General features: G+C 52.6%; 1 protein-coding gene across 2 annotated transcripts; it reads right to left on the bottom strand.

The window, feature by feature from the left end:
- Positions 1–3,397: 3,397 nt before the first annotated feature.
- LOC120946033 lies at positions 3,398–9,414 on the bottom strand. 2 transcript variants are annotated; one of them, XM_040360723.1, is made up of 3 exons: positions 8,882–9,414; positions 4,618–5,260; positions 3,398–3,858 (listed from the first exon to the last, which is right to left on the bottom strand). In XM_040360723.1, the coding sequence occupies exons 1-2, from the start codon at positions 9,381–9,383 to the stop codon at positions 4,665–4,667; spliced, it is 1,098 nt and encodes a 365-aa protein (XP_040216657.1). In that variant the 5' UTR covers positions 9,384–9,414; the 3' UTR covers positions 3,398–3,858; positions 4,618–4,664. The 2 variants fall into 2 exon arrangements, with proteins under 2 accessions (XP_040216657.1, XP_040216656.1); XM_040360722.1 differs by having other exon boundaries at positions 3,398–5,260.
- Positions 9,415–13,277: the final 3,863 nt, after the last annotated feature.

Here is a 13,277-nt window from a genome sequence, read left to right as displayed (position 1 = left end):
CATTTTTTTTCCCTCAGTTTAGGCCGATACGTATTCTTCTACATATTTTTGGTAAAAAAAAAAATGCAATAAGCGTTTAACGATTGGTTTGCGCCAAATTTATAGCGTTTAAAAAATAGGGGATAGTTTTATGGCATTTTTATCAATATTTTGTTTTTTTTACTAGTAATGGCGGCGATCAGCGATTTTTTTTTTTGTGACTGCGACATTATGGCGGACACATCGGACACTTTTGGGACCATTGTCATTTTCACAGCAAAAGTTCTAAAAATGCACTGATTACTGTGAAAATGACAATTGCAGTTTAATAGTTAACCACTAGGGGGCGCTGTAGGGGTTAAGTGTGACCTCATATGTGTTTCTAACTGTAGGGGGGCGGGGCTGGACGTGTGACGTCATTGATTGTCTTTCCGTATATCAGGGAACAGACGATCAGTGACACTTCCACTGTGAAGAACAGGGAAGGTTTGTTTACACACAGCTCTCCCCATTCTTCCGCTCCTGGGATAGATCGCGGGACACCTGCGGCGATCGTGTTTGCGGGTCCCACGGCTGCGGTCACGGAGCTTCGGACCGGGTCGCGGGCGCGCTCCCGCGACCCACGGCTGGGCACTTAAAGAGGACGTACCTGTACGTGCCTGTGCCCAGCCGTGCCATTCTGCCGACTTATATCGGCGTTAGGCGGTCCTCAAGTGGTTAACTGATTAACCACTTCAGCCCTGGAAGATTTGGCTGCTCAATGACCAGGCCATTTTTTGGTGATATGGCACTGTGTTGCTTAAAGACCGCCGCATGTACATATACGTCCACAGAATGGCACGTACAGGCAGATGGGCGTACATGTACGTCCCTGCCCTTCTGCGGGTCCGATCGGGACCCCCCCCCGCTACATGCGGCGGTCGGAAATCGTCTAGGAGCGATCCGGGATGAAGGCGCGGCTATTCGTTTCTAGCCGCCCCCTCGCGATCGGTCCCCGGAGCTGAAGAACGGGGAGAGCCGTATGTAAACACGGCTTCCCCGTGCTTCACTGTGGCGGCTGCATCGATCGTGTGATCCCTTTTATAGGGAGACACAATCGATGACGTCATTCCTACAGCCACACCCCCCTACAGTTGTAAACACACACTAGGTGAACCCTAACCCCTTCAGCGCCCCCTTGTAGTTAACTTCCAAACTGCAAATGTCATTTTCACAATAAAGAATGCAATTTAAATGCATTTTTTTGTGAAAATGACAATGGTCCCAAAAATGTGTCAAAATTGTCCGAAGTGTCCGTCATAATGTCGCAGTCACGAAAAAAAATCGCTGATCGCCGCCATTAGTAGTAAAAAAAAAAAAAATAATAAAAATATAATAAAACTATCCCCTATTTTGTAAACGCTATAAATTTTGCGCAAACCAACCGATAAACGCTTATTGCGTTTTTTTTTTACCAAAAATAGGTAGAAGAATACGTATCGGCCTAAACTGGGGAAAAAAAAAATTATATCTTTTTGGCGGATATTTATTATAGCAAAAAGTAAAAAATATTGCATTTTTTTCAAAATTGTCGCTCTATTTTTGTTTACAGCGCAAAAAATAAAAACCGCAGAGGTGATCAAATACCACCAAAAGAAAGCTCTATTTGTGGGGAAAAAAGGATGCCAATTTTGTTTGGGAGTCACGTCGCACGACCGCGCAATTGTCTGTTAAAGCGACGCAGTGCCGAATCGCAAAACCTGGCCTGGGCATTTAGCTGCATTTTGGTCCGGGGCTCAAGTGGTTAAACTGACAATTGCACAGTTTTAAAAATTGTCGCTCTATTTTTGTTTATAGCGCAAAAAAATAAAAACAGCAGAGGTGATCAAATACCACCAAAAGAAAGATCTATTTGTGGGAAAAAAAGGACGCCACTTTTGTTTGGGAGCCACGTCGCACGACCGCGCAATTGTCAGTTAAAGCGACGCAGTGCCGAATCGCAAAAAGTGGACCGGTCATTTGGCAGCCAAATCCTCCGGGGCTGAAGTGGTTAAGCTTTGACAATAAAACCTTGGAAGCTGATTGTTTTTTTTTTTGTAGCGTTGCATCGGATTCTGCACTCTCTAGTTTTAGTAAATCAGACTCAATGACTGCGCCATAAGGGCAACGTAAGATCAGAAGATCCCCTATAATAAAATGGCGGTGCCCTTGGCTGAGCGGTAGTTACAGATCTGCGTCTCCCTGAACCAAACCCTCCACCTGCTGAGGCTCTTCTTGCCCGTTATTCTTATTTTCTACCACTTTGTTGTTTCTAGGTCTCGCCGGTGCCGGTATCTGTAGCTCAGCGCCGCCTCCGTATCCTCATCTAAAAGGCGGGATGGTGTTGTTAGAGATAAATGACGCGCTCTGTGGCGCAGATGTCATTTCACGCACATCTGCATCGCGCTTTCATCTCCCTTGCTCACCGGTGACACGGCGATGGCATTTTGCTGATATCCTGAGGGCTTCTCGGAGGCTTCAGATGTAAAAGGTTGCAGAGCCATCCGAGGGAGCGTCGCAGATACTTAAAAAGAATTCCGCAGTGTTTATGGTGAACTTTGTAGATGGGGGTGTAGTGGGCGATAAGACGGTGGGTGTTTAAATAGCAAATCCAATACAAAAAAGTTATATATTATTGCAGAGATTTTATTAAAAAAATAAAAAAAAAATTCATTTAAAAAAAGAAGCAAAATGAACAAAGGAGATATTTGTCGATTTTTCCTGATTTGCTGGCCATATTAAAGGGGTTGTAAAGGTACAATTTGTTTCCCCCTAAATAGCTTCCTTTACCTTAGTGCAGTCCTCCTTCACTTACCTCATCCTTCCATTTTGCTTTTAAATGTCCTTATTTCTTCTGAGAAATCCTCACTTCCTGTTCTTCTGTCTGTAACTCCACACAGTAATGCGAGGCTTTCTCCCAGGTGTGGAGTGTCGTGCTCGCCCCCTCCCTTGGACTACAGGAGAGCATTGGAGGGACTAGGGAGCACTGGGGGAAACCCGAGGGCATAGGGGGGCCTGAAAGCACAGGGGGGCAGAGAGCATTGGGGGGCTAGAGAGCACTGGGGTAGCCTGAGAGCATGGGACCAGAGAGCACTGGGTGGCTAAAGAGCACAGGGGGGGCCGAGAGCATTGGAGGGGCTAGAGAGCACTGGGGGAAACCTGAGGGCACGGGGGCCTGAGCGCACAGGGGGGAGGGGGCGGAGAGCATTGGCGGCTAGAGAGCACTGGGGTAGCCTGAGAGCATGGGGGGCCTGAGAGTACAGGGTGGGGCCAGAAAGCACTGGGTGACTGGAGAGCACGGGGGCAGAGAGCATTGAAGGGGCTAGAGAGTAATGGGGGAAACCTGAGGGCATGGGGCCTGAGAGCACGGGGGAGCATTGGCGGCTAGAAAGCACTTGACTAGGGCAGCCGGATAACTTACCGCACCAACCAATACAAGCATATACCCCTTAACATTAAACCTTTCCCAATAATCACACTGACACCTGCTGGATTTAAAATGGCCTGGTAGGCCTTTATTAACAAATACAAAAACTGTATATATATATATATATACACCATCATATACATATATATATCACCCAACTTTAAATATTTAACCTATTCCTTAATTGTTAAACCTTTTAACCATACCTTGGTTGTCAGTCCCCCTGACAACCCCTGATCACTCTTTTGGGCCTGTGGTACCCTCTTAGCTAACGACATGTCCCCAGTCGCGACTACCGACTCGAAGACCTAGCTGACCACAGACCCACCCACTTCTCCCCTGGTGGTCCAGACTGACACCAGACCACCAAGGCAGACACCATCCCTGTAACTATGCCCCCCCACCGTTTTTACCTAACCACCGTCTATTTCTACCAAACGGCAGGGGAACCCACCGCCATCCTGTACTGTCAAAACCACCTAACTCCTATAATTAGGGCGGGAGGGTGGGACTTCTCTCCTTGCTTCTTCCCCCGGACTGATGCTGCCCCTCCTCCAGCATCACCTAGCTCACTGAACTCTCCTCCCCCTCTCCTCACCTCCTCCAATAGTTAATTTCTAGGATCCTATTAACCACCCCCTCTAACTTTAACCCTTTCTACACCTAAGTTCCCTACACCCTGTCATGCTGTCCTCCGCCTCCATTGCATTGCAGCTACGAACTTGTCTTGACTAGGGCAGCCGGATAACTTACCGCACCAACCAATACAAGCATATACCCCTTAACATTAAACCTTTCCCAATAATCACACTGACACCTGCTGGATTTAAAATGGCCTGGTAGGCCTTTATTAACAAATACAAAAACTGTATATATATATATATATACACCATCATATACATATATATATCACCCAACTTTAAATATTTAACCTATTCCTTAATTGTTAAACCTTTTAACCATACCTTGGTTGTCAGTCCCCCTGACAACCCCTGATCACTCTTTTGGGCCTGTGGTACCCTCTTAGCTAACGACATGTCCCCAGTCGCGACTACCGACTCGAAGACCTAGCTGACCACAGACCCACCCACTTCTCCCCTGGTGGTCCAGACTGACACCAGACCACCAAGGCAGACACCATCCCTGTAACTATGCCCCCCCACCGTTTTTACCTAACCACCGTCTATTTCTACCAAACGGCAGGGGAACCCACCGCCACCGCGGCACAAGTGGGACCACCTCACACTTGGGCCCGCCGCCACACCAGGAAAGCCCTCCTAACGCCCTCCTCCAATCCCAGAGCCCAAAGATCGATCCCGATCGGGTTGAGATGAACCCCGTCCCCCCTCAGGTACCTCCAAGTCTCAACTTCTAAATCTGAATGGCGAACCGCTATCCCACCTTGCTGCACCACAAACCTGCCCACTTCTCTGTTCACCTTTATCCGTGCCTTATCCAAACGCTCCAATGACCTGGCCTCCCTCCAGGCCATGCGAGCCACAACATCTGACCAAACAATGATCAGGTCAGGGAAAGAGGCCCGCAGTCGGCGTATATCCCATTGTATGTCTTTGATCACCTGGCGCATCGGCCGGACGCTCAAATCATTCCCCCCCGCATGTATCACCAAAATGTCCGGGGCCCTGTCTAAGCTAGCCCCCCTGTGAACTTCGGGTAACACCTTCTGCCACATGAGACCCCTAATCCCTATCCATCGTACCCTTCCTTCCTCCCTGGGCACCCCCAGCTGTCTCCCCCCAGGCTTGACATCCGCCCTTCTTGCCCCCCAAAACACAAATGAATGTCCTAGGATCCAAATCAGACAACCTTGGGGATCTGTAAAGACATAAAAGAGAAAAACAATACCCAGCAGGACCAAAAACAAACCCCCCGAAAACATTAACATCAGCATTGTCAACCACCGATACCTCATTGTTTACAACAAATGAGGCCGTACATACAGTTTATATCTATTAGACTCCCATCTGCCAATCCGCTTTACAGAATCTGCAGGCAGGCCTCCCCTTGCCGCTTCCGTTGCTGCCCCTATTCGAAACGAATGCGCCGAATATTCTCCCGGGACTAGACCCCCCTCCTTCAGACATTTCCGGAACACCGCCGTAAACTGGAACCGAGACAAACATTCCCCTTTTTGATGGATGAACAGAGCCTCCCCCCCTTGTGGGCGAACGCCCAAAAACCGCCTTACCACCTCAACCGGGCACGTTAGTGGACAATTCCCCCGGAACAACTCTATTTTTACGCCCCTACCTAGTTGATCCGTCTTCGAACGGCTAAGCCAAATCACCACCGATTCCTCCAGGCACCTAACGTCCTGCATTCGTAGTCCTCCCCCCACCACCTTGGAGGGGGAAACTAATTCCCCCACCCTGAACGCCCCAAAAAAGGCCAGAACGAAAACAGCCCGAAAAAGTATCTGCTCATAAAGCGATGCGCAAACCTTTTCCAAATTCCCCAATACCGTACCCAGGACCGCGAACGACACCGGACGCCTGGAATCCCGTGTAGTACTGCCCTTCCTGTATCCCTTTAACACCCTGCGCACCACAAAGGATTTTGTAAAATCCCTGAGGCCCGCCATCTGAAATAAAAAAGCCAATGCCGCCATCTTTTTGCTAATGGCGCCACCCGAGGTTCCCCTCTCGTAATTGCAGCACACAAAGTATAAGACCAACGACTGCAGGTCTTCTGGATCTTCCGACCCTCCTACCTCCTCCCTCAGTGCGGACCATTCCTGCCACACCTTAGAGTAAGCTCGCCACGTTCCCTCGCTGATCGACTGCCGAATCAATCCTGCGGCGACTCCAGTGCAATGTCCCACAACTTCTGAGGACAGGGTTCCCCCTGCCCCTCTGCCCCTGGCGCCAGGATCCGGAATTCCGCCCACTGGAAACGAGATAAAGCATCCGCCAATCTGTTATCCACCCCAGGAATGTGCACCGCATATATCAAGGCATTCACTTTGAGACACTTAAGTACCAAGTACCGCAGTAACCTAATCACCGGGGGCGAGGATGCCGATATGCTGTTGATCGCCCACACCACCCCCATGTTGTCGCAATTGAAGCGCACCTTTTTATTCCTGAAGAACTCCCCCCACAATTCCATCGCCACCACGATGGGGAACAACTCCAGCAGCACCAGGTTCCGGAGGAACCCTGCTGCCCTCCAAGACTCCGGCCAGGGCTCCGCACTCCACCGTCCGTTGAAATAGGCCCCATAGCCCACTGACCCCGCCGCATCGGTAAATAGAGCCAGGTCGGCGTTGCTGACCGGCCCCGTCTGCCACATCGAACGACCATTGAAAGAGTCCAGGAACGTTCCCCAAACCCTCAGATCGTCTCTCAGTTCATTGGTCAGGCGCACAAAATGGTTTGGCACCCGGACCCCTGCCGTGGCCCCTGAAAGCCTTCGGCTGAAAATGCGTCCCATGGGAATAATCCGACACGCGAAATTTAACTTCCCCAACAAGGATTGGAGCTCCTTCAATCGAATCTTCCGCTTCACCCGGGCCTCACTGACCTCCCTCCTCAAAGCCAACACCTTATCCTCTGGTAGCCTACATTCCATCGCCACCGAGTCAATGGTGATCCCCAAGAACACCAGCTCAGACGCAGGGCCCTCCGTTTTGTCGGGGGCCAAGGGGATCCCAAAACGGTCCGCCAAATACTGTACCGTACCCAACAGAACCCCGCAACAGCGGGAGTCCGGGGGTCCTATGCACAGGAAGTCATCCAAATAGTGGATGACGGAATTCACCCCCGCCACTTCCCTGACCGCCCATTCAAAGAACGAGCTAAACGTCTCAAACAAAGCGCACGATATGGAACAACCCATCGGCAGGCAACGATCAACAAAATACTCCCCCTGCCAGTGGCACCCCAGCAAACGCAAACTAGTGGGGTGCACCGGTAACAGCCTGAAGGCGGACTCCACATCCGTCTTTGCCATCAAAGCCCCTTTCCCGTACCTTCTAACCCAAGACACCGCCGCATCAAATGATGTATAGGTAACCGCACAACTCTGCGGATCAATACCATCGTTGACCGACCCCCCTTTTGGGTGCGACAGATGATGTATCATCCGAAATTGACCCACTTCCTTCTTCGGAACTACGCCCAACGGGGACACCACCAAACCCCCCACAGGTGGTTCCCGAAACGGGCCGGCCATCCGGCCGAGCGCCACCTCCTTGGCCAGCTTAGCCGACACCACCCCCGGATGTCGCAGAGCTGACCGCAAATTGTCCGCCACCGGAGGGACCTCCGCCAACGAACTCGGAATCACGAAACCCTCCCCGAACCCCTGCTCTAGCAAACGCGCCGCCGCCCTGTCCGGATACTTACTTAGAAAAGGCAGCATCCTTTCCAGTCTCACCGGCGTCATTCCCTTTTCCAGCGCCATCTCCGGCCCGCTTCCCCTGTTTGAAACACCTATTGAACGCGTGCGACCCACCACACCCTGAGCACTCGTGCTTGAAGCGGCATGATCCTCCAAAACGACAGGTTCCGTCGTTGAACTGCCAGCACACCCCTTTCTTTTTGAGGGCCGGCGATCCCGCGGAGGAAGCGCCGCCGGCCCCCCCAGGAAAGGACTGGCCCGCCGCCCTGGTCGAGGTCATCAACCTCATCCACAGGCTAATGTCCTTATGGTCCCAGCGGATGGAGGGACGCACCGCCCTGCGCTGACGAAACTGTTCGTCATACCTCAACCACGCCAGACCCCCGTACACCCTATGCGCTTCGTGAATGGCATCAAGGTAACAGAATAGGGCCGTGCATTTCTCGGGGGCCTTTTCCCCGATCACGCTAGCCATAATCGCAAACGCCTGTAGCCAATTCGTAAACGTCCGCGGAATGAGCCTATACCGACGTTTTTCTTCCTCATCCTTTTTGCTCTCGTCCGGCTTCACCCGGTCGAGGTGAAATTTTTCCAACGGGAGCAGGGAAAATATTTCCACAAACTCGTCCTTCTGAATTTTCTCCCTCACCTCTGGCTTAAGATGGGCACCCAACGGCCCTTCAAAGCAAATGTAAATTTCCCCCCTAGCCGCGTCATCCAGCCGCACCTTGTCCCCGTCCTTGTCCTTGTCTTTGTCCTTGCGTTCCGCCGCCGTTCCCACGCCGTCCTTGTCCGTCTGTGTCCCTGCCACGCCTGTCCCTGGATTCGCCGGCACCGGGGGAGGGACAACTACCGCTGTCAGCGCCTGAACGGCGGGGGCAGGAACCGGGAGGGGGGGTACTGGCACCGGGGGGACCCAAGGACCCAGCGGGCTCGCAACCTGAGGAGCACCCCCATCTAGCCTACGTAACAATTCCCGTAAGGCATCCCACACACCCCCCTCCCCTGAGGGACTAAGCACCGCCACCCCCCCACTAATGTCCTGCGCACTAACCCCACCCCTACCCCCCACAACCACATTAGATGTAGTCTTACCGGTTCGGCGCGGCCGTGAAGGTCCTCCAGCCGACAGGTTCCCATAACGTCCATCCTCCGCGGGGTCCTCCGGCAGCTCCCCCTCTTCACTGCTGCTGGAACCGGTCGCCGCCTGCCCGTGTGGTCGTTGACGAACCTCCTCACTCCTTCCCCGACCTCTGGACACAGCTGGCGTTGTGACAGGTATGGGAGCCACCACCCCCCGAGGGCTCTCGTCTCCATCGCTGCTGAACTCTTCAATCAGATCATCCCTCAGCACTGCGGCTGCAGCCTGAGCACCACTGCCCCTCCGGTCAACCCTCCCAGACTCCGAACGGTGCCTGGAGGCGGGACCTCCCGACTGACGTGACTGGCCTGGTGTCGCTCCATCTGCATCCCTGAACGCATCCCCACCGCGTGCGAGGCCGCCGCCTGTGGACCGAGCTAGGCCGGCGCCTGTCTGAGGGTCCTTCCCACGCCGGGCCGCCCCCCCGACCGGAACATCGCCACCGGGGACAGCCATGTGAATCTGGGCCTGCACCAACACAGGGGAGGTAGGCCTGAGCACCCGAGAGGCTCCCCCGCGCTGCGCGCTTCCCGCCCCCCCGCCCCCCGCCCGTGCAGTGGCAGACTGAGATTGTTTGGCGGGGGGGCCCGACGGGGGCCTACTGGGACTCCGCACCCGACGCTGTGACCTGGGGGTATTATCTGGGCTAAAGCGCTCCGGCGGTATCGACCGCCTCGCGCGCGTTGAAGCAGGCCTAGACCCGACCGGGGCCTGCTGCACCCCCCGCAGAGTGGCGGTGATCTGGCTTTGCAGCCAGTCCGCGCCGTGGACCTCCGCAACAGCTTGAAGCTGCGCTAACAACCCGGCTACCTCTGACATTTTTCTTCCCTTCCTTGCCTTTTCCACAGATGACCCAGAGCGCTGACCCGACACACAGACAGGCTGCAGGACTTCTCTCCTTGCTTCTTCCCCCGGACTGATGCTGCCCCTCCTCCAGCATCACCTAGCTCACTGAACTCTCCTCCCCCTCTCCTCACCTCCTCCAATAGTTAATTTCTAGGATCCTATTAACCACCCCCTCTAACTTTAACCCTTTCTACACCTAAGTTCCCTACACCCTGTCATGCTGTCCTCCGCCTCCATTGCATTGCAGCTACGAACTTGTCTGGGGTGGCCTGAGAGCATGGGGGGCCTAAGAGTACAGGGCGGGGCTGGAGAGTGCACAGGGGAAGCAGAGAGAATTGGGGGAGCTTATAGAGCACTCGGGGAAGTCTGAGAGCATGGGGGAGGGCCTGAGAGCAAAGGGGGAGGCTGGAGAGCATGGGGGAGGGGTGTAGAGCACAGGGGGGGGGGGGGTAGTGGAGAGCACTGGGGGGAGCTGGAAAACATTGGGGGGCTAGAGAACACAGAGCAGGGCCCGAGAGCACTGGGTGGCTGGAGAGAACAGGGGGAGAGCCTCAGAGCACAGATGGGGGGGGGGGGGGTTGGAGAGCACAGGGGCAGGTGGAGAGCACGGGAGGGAGCTGGAGAGCATTGGGGGTGGGTGGCTAGAGAACACAGGGCAGGAGCAGCAGAAAGAAGCTGGATAGGAGGAGCTGCTGCATATAGGAGAATCAATCTCTCCATTTTCCTCCTGCGGGAGGTGAGGCTTCAGGAGGAAAATAGAGATATTGATTTTTCTATATGCAGCTGCTCCGCCGCTCCTCCTATCCAGGCACATGGGGAGCCGCTGCCCAGCTGCCCCGGCCCACCGGGCAAGTGCCCGATGTGCCTTATGGGCAGTCCAGGCCTGCTAATAAGTTGAAGCCAAACTCCAGCTCACACTTCATAATCAGTTTTTTCCTTTTTACATCAATAAATAGAAGCTGATCATTGTAAGCACCCCTGTCACAACTTACAGGGCTAGATTCAGGTAGGGGCGCGCATTGTTACGGAGGCGCAGCGTATCGTATTTACGCTACGCCGCTGTAAGTCAGAGAGGCAAGTGCTGTATTCACAAAGCACTTGCCTCCTAAGTTACGGCGGCGTAGCGTAAATGGGGCCGGCGTAAGCGCGCGTAATTCAAATGAGGATGAGGGGGCGTGTTTTATGTTAATTCTTGGTGACCCGACGTGTTTGACGTTGTTCCCCGAAGGGCGCATGTGCCATCCGTGGAATTTCCCAGTGTGCATTGCTCCAAAGTACGCCGCAAGGACGTCATTGGTTTCGACGTGAACGTAAATTACGTACAGCCCTATTCGCGAACGACTTACGCAAACGCCGTAAAAAATTCAAAATTCGACGCGGGAACGACGTCCATACTTAACATTGCGTACGCCTCATAATAGCAGGAGTAACCTTACGCCGAAAAAGCCTAACGTAAACAGCGTTAAAAAATAGCACCGGGCGGACGTAAATTTGTGAATCGGCGTATCTAGTTCATTTGCATATTCTACGCCGAAAGCGACGGAAGCGCCACCTAGCGGCCAGCGTAAATATGCACCCTAAGGTACGACGGTGTAAGAGACTTGCGCCAGTCGGATCTTAGGCTAATGTCGGCGTATCTAGCTTTCAGAATACAGAAAGAAGATACGCCGGCGCAGCTTTGAATTTATGCGACGTATCTATAGATACGCCGGCGTAAATCAATGCTGAATCTAGCCCTAAGTCTTTATCCAAAACTGAATAAAAAAAAAAAATGGAGCTGGAATTAACATTTCAATATGCATTGCTGGTGTGATGACCCCCCCACCCACACTTTCACAGCGGCGGGTTCAGGCGGCGGCGTTCTCTGACGCAGGGAGCCGTGGATATCGGTAGTCATGGCTTCCCCTTTAACACTCTCTGGTGACAGGCCGGGGAAGTCTCGGCTCCTGGCTGTAATAGTCTGCGGTGTGGGTGGAATGTGAATCGGGGAGTCTTCCGCCTCTCCCCCATCTGTGCTGGATGTCTGCGGCGGCTCCTCTCTGCGCTTTACAAGCTGACGCCATTAACCCCTTAGCACACAGCCAGCGCTTCGTTTTGCACGCCCGCGCTCGTGGCATTGCGACCCCACTGACAGTCCCCCTGATCGGCTTGTGCCGTTGCCATGGATACCCGAGTCCTCTGGATACGCGGTGGTTTCGTCTGCCCCTGCTATTTTCCTTCACTTTAAGTCATTTATAAAAGACAGTCAGCTCTCCCATCGGTGTCAGCGCCGCGCGTTCCCAGGTCCCCGCGCAGCCATTTCTGCGAGAGGAAAACAAGCAGATGGAAATTGCAGCAGGCGAAGGGAAAGGGGCGCAGTTTGGTAAAAGGGAAGCAGGGGGCTACGTAGGCAAAGTTCCCATAGGAGGGAGGGGTACAGCATTGGGGTTTGGCGCTGAGGCCGCGCCCTGCCCCCCCCCCACGCACTTCTCGCAATGCCGGGGAATTCATGTTAATCAAAAGGATGCTTTGTTTTAGGCTCCATTCACATCAGCGCATTTCGGGAACATGCGCAGAGACGTGCGTTTTATCGCGCGTTCCCAGAGTGCACACAAAAAACGTGCGTCATGCTTGCAGTGCCATTAATTGTTAATAGCATTCTACATTCAGGAAGAAAAACCCACAAAACATGTGTCATATGCGGCAGATTGCACAGCAAAAAATAACGTGGAAATCAAAAAATGCTCCATGAGCAATCAATATACATGATATTGTCAAAAGTATTGGGACACCTGCCTTTACACATACATGAGCTTTAACCACTTCAGCCCCGAACCATTTGGCTGGCCAAAGACCAAAGCACTTTTTGCGATTCGGCACTGCGTCACTTTAAACGGACAATTGCGCGGTCGTGCGACGTGGCTCCCAAACAAAATTGACGTCCTTTTTTCCCACAAATAGAGCTTTCTTTTGGTGGTATTTGATCACCTCTGCGTTTTTTGTTTTTTTTTGCGCTTTAAACAAAAATAGAGTGACAATTTTGAGAAAAAAAAATATTTTGTACTTTTTGCTATAATAAATATCCTCAAAAAATAAAAAAAATTTTGTTTTCCCCTCAGTTTAGGCCGATACGTATTCTTCTACATATTTTTGGTAACCTGAAAACTTGCGGCGGCGTATCGTAAATCCCCCGGCGGAATTCAAATTCCGTGGCTAGGGGGAGTATACTATTCAAATCAGGCGCGTCCCCAAATTTTCCCAGCGTGCATTGCTCCAAATGACGTCGCAAGGACGTCATTGGTTTCGACGTTTTTACGGAAATTACGTCCATCCGTATTCGCGATCGACTTACGCAAACGACGTAAAAAATTCTAATTTCGTCGCGGGAACGATGGCCATACTTAACATTGGCTGCGCCTCATAGAAGCAGGGGTAACTATACGCCGGGAAAACCCTTACGTAAACGGCGTAAAGTGACTGCGCCGGGCTCGCGTACGTTCGTGAATTGGCGTATCTCGCTGATTT

The sequence above is a fragment of the Rana temporaria genome, chromosome 7 (assembly GCF_905171775.1).
Source record: "Rana temporaria chromosome 7, aRanTem1.1, whole genome shotgun sequence".
NCBI lineage: Eukaryota > Metazoa > Chordata > Amphibia > Anura > Ranidae > Rana > Rana temporaria.
Note: the sequence above shows the minus strand (reverse complement) of the source record. Positions and strands in the feature narration are given on the sequence as shown.